The 13,585-nt window shown below is 38.6% G+C and overlaps 1 protein-coding gene across 7 annotated transcripts in view; it reads left to right on the top strand.

Moving 5' to 3' along the window:
• Nucleotides 1–509: 509 nt before the first annotated feature.
• Nucleotides 510–13,585, top strand: part of Cyld (CYLD lysine 63 deubiquitinase) — a 48,547-nt gene continuing 35,471 nt past the window's right edge. For 5 of the 7 annotated variants that reach the window (XM_052167368.1, XM_052167370.1, XM_052167369.1 and 2 more), the window contains exons 1-4: nt 510–577; nt 8,666–9,319; nt 10,462–10,764; nt 13,063–13,168. In XM_052167368.1, the coding sequence (XP_052023328.1) occupies nt 8,816–9,319; nt 10,462–10,764; nt 13,063–13,168 (913 nt within the window). In that variant the 5' untranslated portion in view covers nt 510–577; nt 8,666–8,815. The other 2 variants (XM_052167364.1, XM_052167365.1) reach the window with 2 other exon arrangements.

Raw genomic sequence — 13,585 nt, 5'->3', positions numbered from 1 at the left:
GGCTCAGTATGGTTGGGAGTTTCCCGTGTTACATGTTGACAAACTGAGAAAGAAAACATTGACTCTAGGAGTAACTCTAAGCTTTGCTCTTTCATGGAATCCTGAAAACTATTCTCAGTTCTTCTCTGGATCGCTTCCCACCCTAGTTTTGACAGCTAAGCCAAGAGCCAGACCCGCGCAAGGAAGGTGGAGCTAAGAGCACAGCGCCCCGCCCAGGTGTGGTTTCAGCCAATGGTGTCGTGGCACTGGCAGCCTTTAGCCAATCAGTCATTGCTTTTCCGCCCCCTCCGCCCCTTCTCCTCCCCTCCGCCCCTTCGCTTTCCCTTTGGCTCCACCGAGCTTGACCGAGCGGAAAGTCCCTTCAGCCCGCACCGTGCCAGCAGCCATTGGAGGAAGGTCTGTTACAGAAAGACCCAATCAGAGCACGCGCAGGGACGGATCTCTGGATGTGATTGGCTAGCGAGGCATCTACCCTCCCCGCCTTCGCTCCTCCCTCCCCGCGGGCGGTTCGGAGGCGGGGCAGGTGGGGGCGGGCCCAGGTAGCAGGTTCGGCTGCGCGGGGGCCCGCGCGCCTGAGGTAAATATTGGGGTGGTGGGTGTGGGGCGCCGGGCCGGCCCGGGACGCCGGTTCTGAAGCCGGGGCTGCGGCGCTTGTGCGGCGGCCGACGCGGGTGAGTGTGCGCGGCCGCGCGGCTGAGGCTAGGTCCTCAGCGTTCCTGCCCTGCCTCAGGCGCCCTGAACCGCGGAGGCGACCGTCGGGCCTCTGCGCCCGCCCGTTAGCTGCCCCGGGCCGGACGAGCTTCTGACGTCAACCGCGGCTGTCCACCTCCAGCCTGCCGGAGGGCTCCGGAGTCGCGGGACTCCTGCCCCAGAGGGCTGGGGTAGGAGCAGCGCAAGGCAGGGCTCAGTTTCTCTCTGGCCCGCCGTCGTTGACAGATGGGGAAACTGAGGCCGGGACCCTGCTTGGCTCCCAACGGCTGCAGGAGGCAGGGAGAAATTTCGGGTTATGGTACCTCACGTCTGTGCTGTTTTGTAGGGTGTTGGTGACTCCGCTCCCGGAAGAGCAGCTAATGGCGTGTTCTGCTTTTTCTTTCAGTTTCTCTGGTCCGGGTGGGTAGGGGGAGGGGGAGGATGGTGTTGCACAGTTGTGTGGTTGGAAGGTGCACCCTGTTGAGACAGGTACCTTCCTTTCTTTTTATTATGGTCAGCCTTGGAGGAGAATGGCAAGTCGTGAATGATCACGGTCTTGAACTGAGTTCAGCCGGGTCAGCTGCAGGTTATTCATGTCCCTGGCATCTTTTTCTATTCCACCCCTTGGCATTTGCATGTTTTAGGGGTATGTCATCCTCTAGCCACCAAGCCTTGCAATCTCCCAACCCTCATCTATCCTGCCACCTTCCTCTCTGATTTTCCCTGCAAGTTGTTTTTTTAGAGGAGCATTCATTCATACCTTGCATTGTGTGTGGTGTGTGTGTGTGTGTGTGTGTGTGTGTGTGTGTGTTGGGGCTAATCAGGGATTCCTAATAAGATTGCTCATTTTTGTAATCATTGGCTCCAGAGAAGAATGCAGGCATCAAGAGGGCGTGCATTCGAGCATCAGTCTCCTGCACACCCCCTCATACCTCAAGTAGGTTGAATGGCCCCAAGAATTTAGCCTGCTGCTCCCCGCTGGGTAGTGGGTGGATTTGCACTAGAACAGTATTAAGAGAAAATGATTTGCTGGGAATTCTTACTGAAGTTCATGTAATTTGAATGTTGACAGTACCCAGAACATTCTCTAATGTTCTACTGCAAATTTTTAAGGTATTCTTTCAAAGAAAGCCTTGTTTGGACTGGTAACTTTTGAGATGAGCTGATAAGACCAGCAACTTGTTATGTAAAAGTGACATATTAAACAGAAGATACCTCAACTGTGGTTAAGTGATTTAAGGAAGTCTTTAATACATGAAGAAAGGGCAGTAATTATGCTGCCCATCAATCTATACTTAGTGTTTTGCTCCTAGTCTGTATACTGTCGTCTTACATTTAGTTTAAATGAAGCTCCAAACAACCCGTTTTCATAATTGTTTCTACTTACACTGTGTAGCAGCATACTATAACATTGATTGCGATTTTTTTTCCCAGAGAATTAATGATATTTTAGGCAAAAGTCATCTGTCTCCATTTCTTGAATCTTATTTTTAACAGTAGAAACTTCTGGTCACTTAAATAGGACAAGGAAATAGCATTTTGACTTCCACTGTTACCACCAAAGCTTATTAAGTTTTCTGGTCTAGACCTTGGAAAGACAAGGAGTAGAGAAGTCACAGTTTTAGAGCCCAGTGACTAGGTTTAACCCACAAGAGACAGCATTGTTCCTGTCTTCCTGATGTGACTGCAGATGCAAGAGACAGACTTGGTGTGTGTGTGTATAAACCTTATAAGTTCTACTTGGTTTTGTGACTGTCCTTGTGTCACAAGTTATTCTGGTCTTCATTTCTATTTACTGTTTAGGCATGTAACAACTTGTTCTTTTAGTAAGAGTTGTTTTTTCTTAAATTAGTCATTCTAACTGACGAGAAGCATTTGGAAAAGAGGTGGCTCTTTTTCTTGCATATCCATGCCAGCCTGCTTACCTCTTTGCCATTTGTGATTTGAGCTGTATTTAGTATTGTAATTTCTATTGTGCTTTAGAAAGCTTTCCATGGTGTTTTAGAACAAGGAGGCTACCTCAGAACAGGCCAGAAGTTGTTGAATTACACCTGTCTGTGTGAGTTTCTTAGGGATGGTACAGCTTGGTCGCTTGAGCATCCAGATGTCTTACAGTCTAGAAAAGCTATGTTACCACTTTTATGTAGCTGATAACCATTCATATTGTGATACTTAAAACTTGGTAATTCTGATATTTGTTGTAAGACTTATATCCTGATCATCTAATCATTTTGTTCACTGAAAATTGGTCAACATTTATTTTTTTAACCCTCATTTAGTTTAATGACTTTTATCTTAATATAATGAAACCTTCCTTTACTCAGAATTCAGGCCGTCAACAGTCAACAAGCTCATAACCAGATAATAATTTCAGATTTCTGTGATTCTTTTCTGCTCCCTCATCTCCAGTGTCCCCAAGAAAGGCCTCTTTTCATTTTTGTTTCAGGCTGAACAGTTTGAGGCTATACTGTTGTGATCCAGCTCTTTGATACTCTTCTTTCAGTATTTCAGGACTTAATCAAAATATACAGGATTACTGTTACCCAGTTGGCATAGGACAATGTTTAGCTGAGTTGTTCCTGATACACTCGCCTTCACAGTGATTCCATTTGCCAAGAAACAAGAGAGTATACTTGAAAATCTCTCCCTCCATACTAACTCTCTCCTTGTCACTGTGAACTTGCTGTCTAATAGCAGTCATGACCTGTACTTGAAGCCGAAGCCGAATGGGTGGAAAATAGTCATCACACCTTAAACTGTGTGGTTTTCAGGATCTAACCCTGACTGTATCAGGATATTGAATGCGATCTGGAAAGAGCTCACAATGTGATTTTGATGTTTCTCTTTGTAGAGTCTTGAGGCAGTTTTTATTGCTTGGGATTCTAAGGCTTTATTTAACTCCTGTGCAGATCCCAGAGGAATGAGAATGTTGGTATTATATTCATTACTACAGGGGGAGGAAAGATGTGTTAGGGTATTTCTGTTGTAATGCTGATATTTTGAGATGATAAATGATCATTTGGTTTTTTTCATCAGGTATGTGTCTAGAGACAAAGTTCTCCATATTATTTGTAATAAAGGAAATTAATTTTAATGTTTCAAACATACTCTTTTTTTCTTTTTATACAGTTTATTCTTATTTTACGTGCATTAGTGTTTTGCCTGCATGTATGTCTGTGTGAGGGTGTCAGATCCTGGGTTACAGATAGTTGTGAGCTTCAATGTAGGTGCTGGGATTGAACCTGGGTCCTCTGGAATTATAGTCAGTGCTCTTAACTGCTGAACCATCTCTCCAACCCACTGAAACCTATTCTTGATATATTCCTTCTGAAAGTGCAAAGCTTCACACATTTCTTCTCTTTGGATAATACCTTCAAAAAGTATTTTGTAATGTTTGCTTTGACTATTCTAGTTGTCTGTTGTACCTGTCCTGTTACTGAGTATAAACTCAGGTTCACTTGTGCAACAAGTTGCAGACATTTATCATTCTTTGTCTAATTCATTTAAAAAATATTCTTGAAAACTTCTGTTTATTGCCATAGACCTTTTTACAAACCAAGCAGTTATATAATTCTTAAAACTGTGTACTACCTTTTGAGATCAAATTCATTTAAATATAATATCCTGAAACATACACAATTATTTGTTTTGTTTTGATAACATTTCATTAATACTATTTTTTTAAACTTCAAATTGTGGCATTAATTGTTTAGTTAGAGAGTCAATAGAATAGGCCGGTTCCAAATTACCATCTAAAGATATCCAGTTTTAGAAAATTTTAGAAATAAAAATAATTTATTTAAAAAATAAAATGTTTTTGGTCAAAAATTCTGAAATGCATTTTAAAGAGACCTCCAAACAATAACTACAATAACTCACTGCTTTTTGATTCCCTCAACTTGGGAGCAGTCTTAACAGTCTTAACAACCTCTTTGTAATAAGGCCTTGTGTTCCTTTTTTCTTCAGTACCCCTCTAGAATTCGTCTTCACTACCCCTCTAGAATTTCCTCTTTATTTGTGTTGCTTTGCTTTTTTCAGACACACAAACATAGCTCATCACCTCACTTCTTAGAACTGTTTAGAAACAGTAAATAGAAAAGCAAGAAGACCACAAAAACAGTCACAGGCAGACTGCAGGAAACCACAGAAAATGGCTGATTGCAAGAGGGACATATAAGTATATACTATGATTTATATAAAACAGGCAAGAGAGCAAGAGGACAGGATGAAAAGCTTTATAATAAAGTAATAAAGTCTTCTATATTAAGACACACTAATAATAATTTATATTTCTAATGATACCTTGGTGATCAAGAAAAAAGTAATTTCCTTAATGCTGACATAATAGCATTTTAGTAAAAAACCCAAACACTATCTTTGTTCCTCAGAGGCACAGAGCCATATTAAAGGGTTGTGTAGCTTCTTGGGTGTCCTTTTGAGGGAATTGGTTTACATGGAGGTAAGATTGAGGTGTCTACAGGTGTATTATGTAAGCGGCAGATATAAAATGATTCCCTCTCTGTTGAAGTAGACAGTGCCCTCAAGTGGAATTAAAGAGCACATTACCAAAGGAAGCAGAAGGAGAAGCTCATGCTATCACTGCCTCCATCCTCAGCGAGTGTGCAGATGCTTCAAGTGACAGGGGTTTGGAGGAGTGCCTGCCTTATCCTGTCTTGGATGACCTGAGTCTCTCTTTTGGGTTTGCAAAGGGACAGACTTGTGAAAATGATGGAATATTTCTAAGAGATATGTTACTCTGTGTGTGAAATTCCCATGTTGCCTTGTCATTGAGTCAAATAATACCATTTCTGCTTTACTTCTAAGTGTATTTGATTTTAATTGCAAGAATAAAATGGGTATATATGATAGCTTTATTAATTGCTACCTTTAGCCACAGTGCTGGAGATAGATACCTCTGTCTCAAAGAAGGATGAAACAAATAACCACATTCTTAGGACAGAGATACATGGAACTCTTTTTTTCAGAAAAATAAATAATGAAGCCCTTAATTTGAAAGGATGTAATCGTGTTTTTAAAAATTTGTTCTTTAGCAGTGAGCCCCTATGCCATGGATTCTGAACTGGCTTATAATATCTGGCATGGATTCCTTTTAGCAGAGCAGTCCTCCAATCTGATAGAGCATGGTTGCTTGATCCCATCATGGTCATGCCAACTAGTGGCTCCTGCTGGGTTAGTATTGTACTTCACAGGGTTCAAATAAGTATGTAGTATGTTTTGGTTACCCTTGCCTCACCTCAGTTTTCTTCCACCCCATCATACGCCCTCCCTGCAGGTCTCTTTATTACATTCAGGTCTTTTTTCTTTTGTGACCCATTAAGCTTAATGAAGGCCACCTGTTGAGCCTGGTTGGTCTCTATATTGATACATATCTGAAGATGATGATTATCTTTCCCCCAGGATCATCTAGTAGCCAATAGTTTAGCAGGGATATACCATGAACCCCTTCCTAAAACATGACTAATTATTGACATGGCCAGTCTTAGATGGGCCCAATAAGCAACCACAGCTGCTATGAGTGAATGATTGCAGTGGCTGTGTTATGGCCAGAAGATAGTGTTTTGCTCTTATTTCCCCTATCTTCCAGGTTTTATATGCTCCACCCCAACTCCACCCCATTCTGCAACATTGTCTGAGCCTTAGAGGGAGTGGTATGAATGTTCTGTTTGGAGCTGAGTATGCAAGTTGTCCCCTTTTCTCAGACCTTGGACAGCCCAGACTCTCTACATTCACTGCTGCTCATTGTAAAAAAGCAGCTTCTCTGATTAAGGCTGATAATGTTTGCTGTGGCTATAACCAGAGATGTTTAGAAGACAGTTGGACACCGTGCCAGTTTATGTAAACAACAGTAATAAGTTAAACCCTAAGCTGTGGGTTTCTGAACTTGTTTATAATATCCCATCACAGTCTTGCTACTAGTAGGCATGTTGGGTTAACTTGCTTGCTGAGTTGCTATTGTAGTCCTGGGGTTCACAGTTGGGTAAGACCGCTGATGTCCTCCTCTCCCCAGTGTACATAGCATCTTTCAGCACTGTGAAAGCTACTTAGCAGGGAGGAAGTGTCCTTCTCGGCTCTAACTTGGTTTCTCTATATCTTATAGCTAAGGAGTGTGCTGTCTTCAGCAATAGAATCTCATCATCTAGTTCTGGTGGCAACCAAGAGGATTGACAAGAACCTGTATTGTCTGGGGGCCTTTAGGACCTCCATGACTGACAGTTCATAAGGAGGGTATCCCATACCTGCCACTGGGAATTTTGTTTTAATAACCATGGCTTCCAGGATCAGTAGTCTAGCCAAGTAGGATATCTTCCTTCTAATTCTAATTTTCTTTCAACTTGTATTTTTAAATTGACTTATAAAATAGTAGATTTTGAACTGTCAAGATGGCTTGGCAGGTAAAGGTGCTTGTTGTCAAACCTTATGACCTGAGTTTGATTCCTAGAGCTGACATGGTAGACGGAGAGAACCAGTTCCTGCATGTTGACCGTGTACTTTTCTTATGAACTATGGTACTCATGTGTAGCAAGAGTGAATAACTTTGCCTTGCTCCTTATTTTAGGAGAATTGCTTTAGGTTTTTCTCTAGCATGGTGTTGGCTATGGGCTTGTCATATACAGCATTTGAAATTATATAGTTTAAAATTATCAATTAAAGTAGGCTTTAAAATGAGGCTACAGATTTGTGTAATTATTTTTCTAACAGTTTTAAGTTTAAAATTGTAGCTGGAAAATAATCACTTGTATATTCTTTTCTTTTATACATAGTTAAATCTGTGGCATAAACCCCACAATTTATAGATATAAACATCTATAAGTCAGTATTATTATCCTATAGTTATAGTCATTATTACATAGTCTAAATTTTGAGGCTATAAACCTTTTAAAATATTCTTTATGTACTTAGATTATAATATTTATGCTTATTAATTATAAGAGATTAAATAGTAGTTATAATTAATATAGTTAACCTCTCCCTGTCTAAGCACAAAATATACAAGATTATGAAAATGAAAGTGAGGGGGGCTAAAGAGATGGGTTAGCAATATGTACTGCTCTTCCAGGGTACCTGAGTTCAGTTTCCTGTACTCATGGTGGGTAGCTCACAGCTACCTATAAATTCAGCTCCAGAGGATCCAACCATCCCTTCTTCTGGCTCCCTGAAATACCTATACACATGTGGCATATAATCTCACAAATACAGCATATATACATGTAAATAAAAATGTATAAAAATAAAATTGAGTCAGATAAAACAAATGAATTATAGATGAAGTTTCCAAATGTAATATTGTCATATTTGTATTGATAAAGGATGATCAGTACTATAATGTGTAACTTTTACTTAAGTTGCATGCTTAAGCCGCTCCTCACAGTTAGAAATAATAGCCTTTTTAATTAATAAGATTATACGTGCTTTCTCAAAGCACTGTGTCTTATCCATTCAAGTAAGACAGAAATGCTACTTTATAGTTTAAAAACTGGGCAGTAGTGGTCCACACCTTTAATCTTATTACTCAGGAAGTAGAGGCAGGTGGATCTCTGTATTCAAGGCTAGCCTGGTTTACAAAGCAAGTTCTAGGACAGCAAGGGCTTACACAGAGAAACCCAGTCTCAAAAAATTAAAGCCAAACCAACCAACCAAACAAAAAACTGAAAGAAAGAAATCTTAGAGTCTGTATGTGAAGGTAACCTTAAAGTTTTTGTTAGATTCTGATTTTATAATTTTGAAATAGTCATCATTGTTAATGTCGGCAAATACTTTGTTACTGACTTTCTTAAAAACGCAGTTACAGTAGACATAGTCACATATCTTTTAGCTCTTTGAGATGTGTGTATATGTATGTATGTGTGTATATATGTATATATATATGTATGTTTAAATGAGATTTAAAAAATCTTTAGCTTTAATTTAAAGTTGTACTGAATGGAGTCTAAAGCTTGCTTTGCTTGTTTGCCAGGCACTTTGAATTGCTGTCTTTTTACAACATGGATACCAGGTTGCTAAAATCTTGCTTTGGGACTTACAGTGAGTTCATTTTATTGGATTTTATGACAGATTTACTAATGGTTCCTTTTTGCCAGTTAATGTTCTGAAAGTTACTGTCACAATGAGTTCAGGCCTGTGGAGCCAAGAGAAAGTTACTTCACCCTACTGGGAAGAACGGATTTTTTATCTGCTTCTTCAAGAATGCAGTGTAACAGACAAACAAACACAGAAGCTCCTGAAAGTACCCAAAGGGAGTATAGGACAGTACATCCAAGACCGTGCTGTGGGGCATTCAAGAGTTCCTTCTGCAAAAGGCAAGAGAAATCAGATTGGATTAAAAATCTTAGAGCAACCACATGCAGTTCTGTTTGTTGATGAAAAGGATGTTGTAGAAATAAATGAAAAATTCACAGAGTTACTGTTGGCAATTACCAACTGTGAGGAGAGGCTCAGCCTATTTAGGAACAGAATCCGACTAAGTAAAGGCCTCCAGGTAGACGTGGGCAGTCCTGTGAAAGTACAGCTGCGATCTGGGGAAGAGAAATTTCCAGGAGTTGTACGCTTCAGAGGACCTTTATTAGCGGAGAGGACGGTGTCGGGAATTTTCTTTGGAGTAGAATTACTGGTAAGTTTGATAAGACATTTTAGTGTTTTTGTGAGTGTGTGTGTTGTGCAAGCACATACATATTTCCCCCTTTTATATGCAGTATATTTTTTATATTCATGATTCTTAGGATTTATGTTTTGTGTTTGTTTATGGTGTAATTCTCAGGATAGACCCCAGGGCCCTCTACCACTTAGCTGTATCTCAGCCCCTAAGTTTATTTAATGATAAATTGAGAGGATCTAAAGTCATTGCTTGAAAATTTTAATTTTAACTTAAAAATTGTCTCTTATGACAGAAATATATAAGTTATTATTTTGGACTTCTGTATTTAAGAAGTTTTAAGTTATCTATATTAAAAATTAACTCTACCAATTTTAATTAAATACTTCAAAAATTGTGAACTATCTTGTGATATTATCTACAGGGTCCTCAGTTCAATATGTATGCTATTAAGTATAACAGTTTTGAGGCAAGAGTTTTGAAATATGTTATAACAATTTCAGTTTGTTTATGCTTCCTGATTTTTATAAACTGCCTTGGAATTTATTTCTTTTGGAAACATACCTAAAATTTTTTTTGAGTATTTCCAAACTGAGTATTGGTTCTCAGCAAAGTCACATTCTGACATTCTTGTGACTAGAATGCTTTATTTTCTTCTTGATTTGGTTTTTCAAGCAGTGAGATAGTTAGGTTTTGACAGCTGGTTGCGGTTTATACTAGCAGGGTTGCTATACCTGGTTAACCAGCCTACAACAAGTTCTCCAAATCTTACTCCTCTGTGAAGTGCTTATAGCACGTGACTTGGAGTGTGGCTAGGATACACTAATACGGTAGATGGCATACAACTCTTTCTCAGTAAATGGAGTAAATGCTGCTCTTTGCTTAAGGTAGAATGACAAAAATTATAGTAGAATTCTACTATAAATTTCAGTCTAACTCTTTGACAAAAGAATTATGATATGAAGTTATGAGATAATTTCACTCTCAGATATAGCTTTATTCATTAAATACTCTAAACCCAACTGCAACTGTTAGTCATGATATTTCTTGTTATGCATGTAATTTAGAGTTTTTCCAAAGTAATTGCCCTGAAATTCCTTTAATGAATAATCTTTCTATATCTCTCTCTTTTTTAAAAAAAATATTTCTCTGAAAACTAGGAAGAAGGTCGTGGTCAAGGTTTCACAGATGGGGTATATCAAGGGAAACAGCTTTTCCAGTGTGATGAAGACTGTGGCGTGTTTGTTGCATTGGACAAACTGGAACTTATAGAAGATGATGACAATGGATTGGAAAGTGATTTTGCATGCCCAGGAGATACAATGCAGGTTGAACCTCCGCCTTTGGAAATAAACTCCAGAGTTTCTTTGAAGGTTGGAGAAAGTATAGAATCTGGAACAGTCATATTCTGTGATGTTTTACCAGGAAAAGAGAGTCTAGGATATTTTGTTGGTGTGGACATGGTAAGAAAGTTTTGGATTGTATTATTGTGAATATATGTATTAGTTTCATTCCCAATTTAAGTTTAAATTGAATACTTAAAATGGATTAATATACAGCACTTTAAAGAAGACAGTCCAGTTTATCTTTGGTCCAGGAACATTGAAATAGGACATATGAGCAGACACAGAATGCATCTACTACATCCTTTTCCAGTTTTAGTAAACTGGGAGAATGCTCTCAGTCTGTAAATTTTCCTTATTATAATTGACCAGTGAACAAAAGCAAAAATCAAACCAAACCTAATAAAAGAAACTGACAGTTCCCTGACCAAGCCCAAATTATGATACTGTATTTTAATTTAAAAAGATTTTATACATGTTTTGTATATATTTAATAAAGTTTTATTGATTTCTCTGATAATAATGAAAATAAAAAGTCACTAATAAAAAATACCTAGGAAAGAACCATACTGCATTTGAGTAGATGGAGTATTCCCACATGATTTTGCACTGTTTAAAACTGATTTCTTATTGTGGTCAGATATGTCTAATATAAGAATGCTTCCACCTTAACTATAGTTAGAGAATAGTTCAGTGGCATTTGGTACATTCTCATGCCTTTTCCATGGCTGTCTGCTGGACTTTTCTGTCATCTCATGGGGACTCTGTTCTTATTAAAGTCTGCCCAGTTTGCCCATGCCTGTTAACTACAGTCTGGGTACCAGTCTGCAGGCACTTGGTAAGATCATACACTCACCTTTTCTGTTTATGTCACTCATTTTTATTACTGAATAATCATACTTGTTAATAATGGATACATTCCAGTGCACATACTGAGTTAACTTGTGGCACTAAGAGAGTGAGAAGAAAGAGGTTGAGAACATTTTTTAGTATAGATTGGACATATGGGCAGAAGTTCATTATGCATGAGATTCCTTTATAATAGCAACACTAGGATGTATAGGGAGAGGATATAAGCAGTGGGCTCACACAATGGGGGATTTTTAGTAATCATTTTTATTTATTCAGAAATACTATAAAGAGATGATAGGGCACAAATGTTTCTAGCATGTTCTTGTTACCTTGTGCTTAGAAATTGTGTTGGATGCTCACTAGTTAGGTATAAAATAAGAACTTGCCAGACTCTTACTATGTGAGATTAGAGCCAGAGTGAGACCTGTGGGCTTCTCAGAATTGTTAATAATTAAAGCCAGTGTTCTTTAAATGTGAGTTTAGTATTTTAGAGGTGAAGTTGTAGGCTGGGTAGAGAGAAGGTTGGAGAAAAAAAGCCAACAATCTTTGGACTTAGTCTCCATCTAAATTCTTTGGCCCAGGCTTTCAGTGTGACAGGAGCTGTTTTGGTCCTCTCCTCCCTTGATGGTGGCCTAGGGGTCATCTTGTTTAGCTCACACAGGCTGTCTTAAGGCTTGCCTGTCGGGTCTGCCCGTGTTTTGTCCATCACCATTTGATTTATGCAAGCATCACTTCCAAACATTGTCTTTAGGTTTCTTGAGAAGAAAGTTCTTCAACTGCAACTTTCCTAATGCTTTAGGGACACTTTCCACATGCACTTCTGTTCAGAGCAGTTGTTTCACTGGCTCATCTGTCTGCACCTCAACAACCCGTGTGGCTGGTGATACAATAGAATAGAACTTAGAAAAATCTCCATTTGGGGGAAAGTCTTGTTTATCTTCAAATGACAAAAGAATTCTGAGGACTGGAAAGATGGCTCAGCAGTTAAGAGCACTGGCTATACTTCCAGGGGTCCTGAGTTCCAGAGCACCTACATGGTGGCTCACTGCTGTCTATAAAGGATCTGGTGCCCTTTCCTGGCATGTAGGTGGACATGTAGCAGAGCACTCATACAATTAAAAAATCTGGAATAACTACCATTCTGCTTATAGAAAGTCATTTAGTAATTCAGATGAGCAAAGTGCCCAGGGGTATAAATGTGTGATTAACTTTTGAGGGTATGTTTCTGAGTAAAACAATGCATTCCTAGTGAATTTTTATATGCAAACAATGTGACATTAAACCTCAGGTGGTGTTATTAATACAGATTAAAGTATGAAAAGCACTTTAAACTATTTTTCTGTATGTTTGCTATAACCTCCTCATTTTCCTCCTCCTTATTATTATTATAATATAAAACCTTGTTACTTTAGCAGCTATTTCTAATATAACCTTTCTTTTGGGCAAAATAGTTAAAAGTTCTCAACATAAAATATTTTAGAGGATTCTTTTGTAAGAAATGTAGATGTTTATATTTACATTTAATTGAGGAGGGCTTAAAGGTTTGCTTTTGTATGTTATTTCTAGGATAACCCTATTGGCAACTGGGATGGAAGGTTTGATGGAGTACAACTTTGTAGTTTTGCAAGTGTTGAAAGTACAATTCTCCTGCACATCAATGACATCATCCCAGGTATGTTTCCTTTATGTATTCAGAAGACAGTTTCTAACGTGTGTTTTGTTATGAGAATGGAAATATAATCTTTAAGATAGCTCTTTGAAATTGGATTTTATAAGATTTTATTAATGACAAAAATATTTATTGTCATTAAATAGAATATCCTTTATTTACCCCAAACAAAAGCAATAAAGGTTATTTCTAAAAGTAGTATTTCTAAAAGTACGAGTGAAGTTTATACATTATCTGTTACATTGTTTTCTCCTAAATATTCTAATAGAGAAAAAAAAGCCTTTCTTATAATTGGAAGGTTCAAAAATACAAAAACTGCGAAGTGTTGGAGTAAAAGTTCAAAGTAGGACTCGGTAAAGAAAAATTGCTTATCTCATCTGCACTCCACAGTGGAGTCAGGATTCCTGTTAAATGATGGCT

Source organism: Apodemus sylvaticus, chromosome 21 (assembly GCF_947179515.1).
Source record: "Apodemus sylvaticus chromosome 21, mApoSyl1.1, whole genome shotgun sequence".
NCBI lineage: Eukaryota > Metazoa > Chordata > Mammalia > Rodentia > Muridae > Apodemus > Apodemus sylvaticus.
This window is presented reverse-complemented; position numbering and strand designations above follow the sequence as displayed.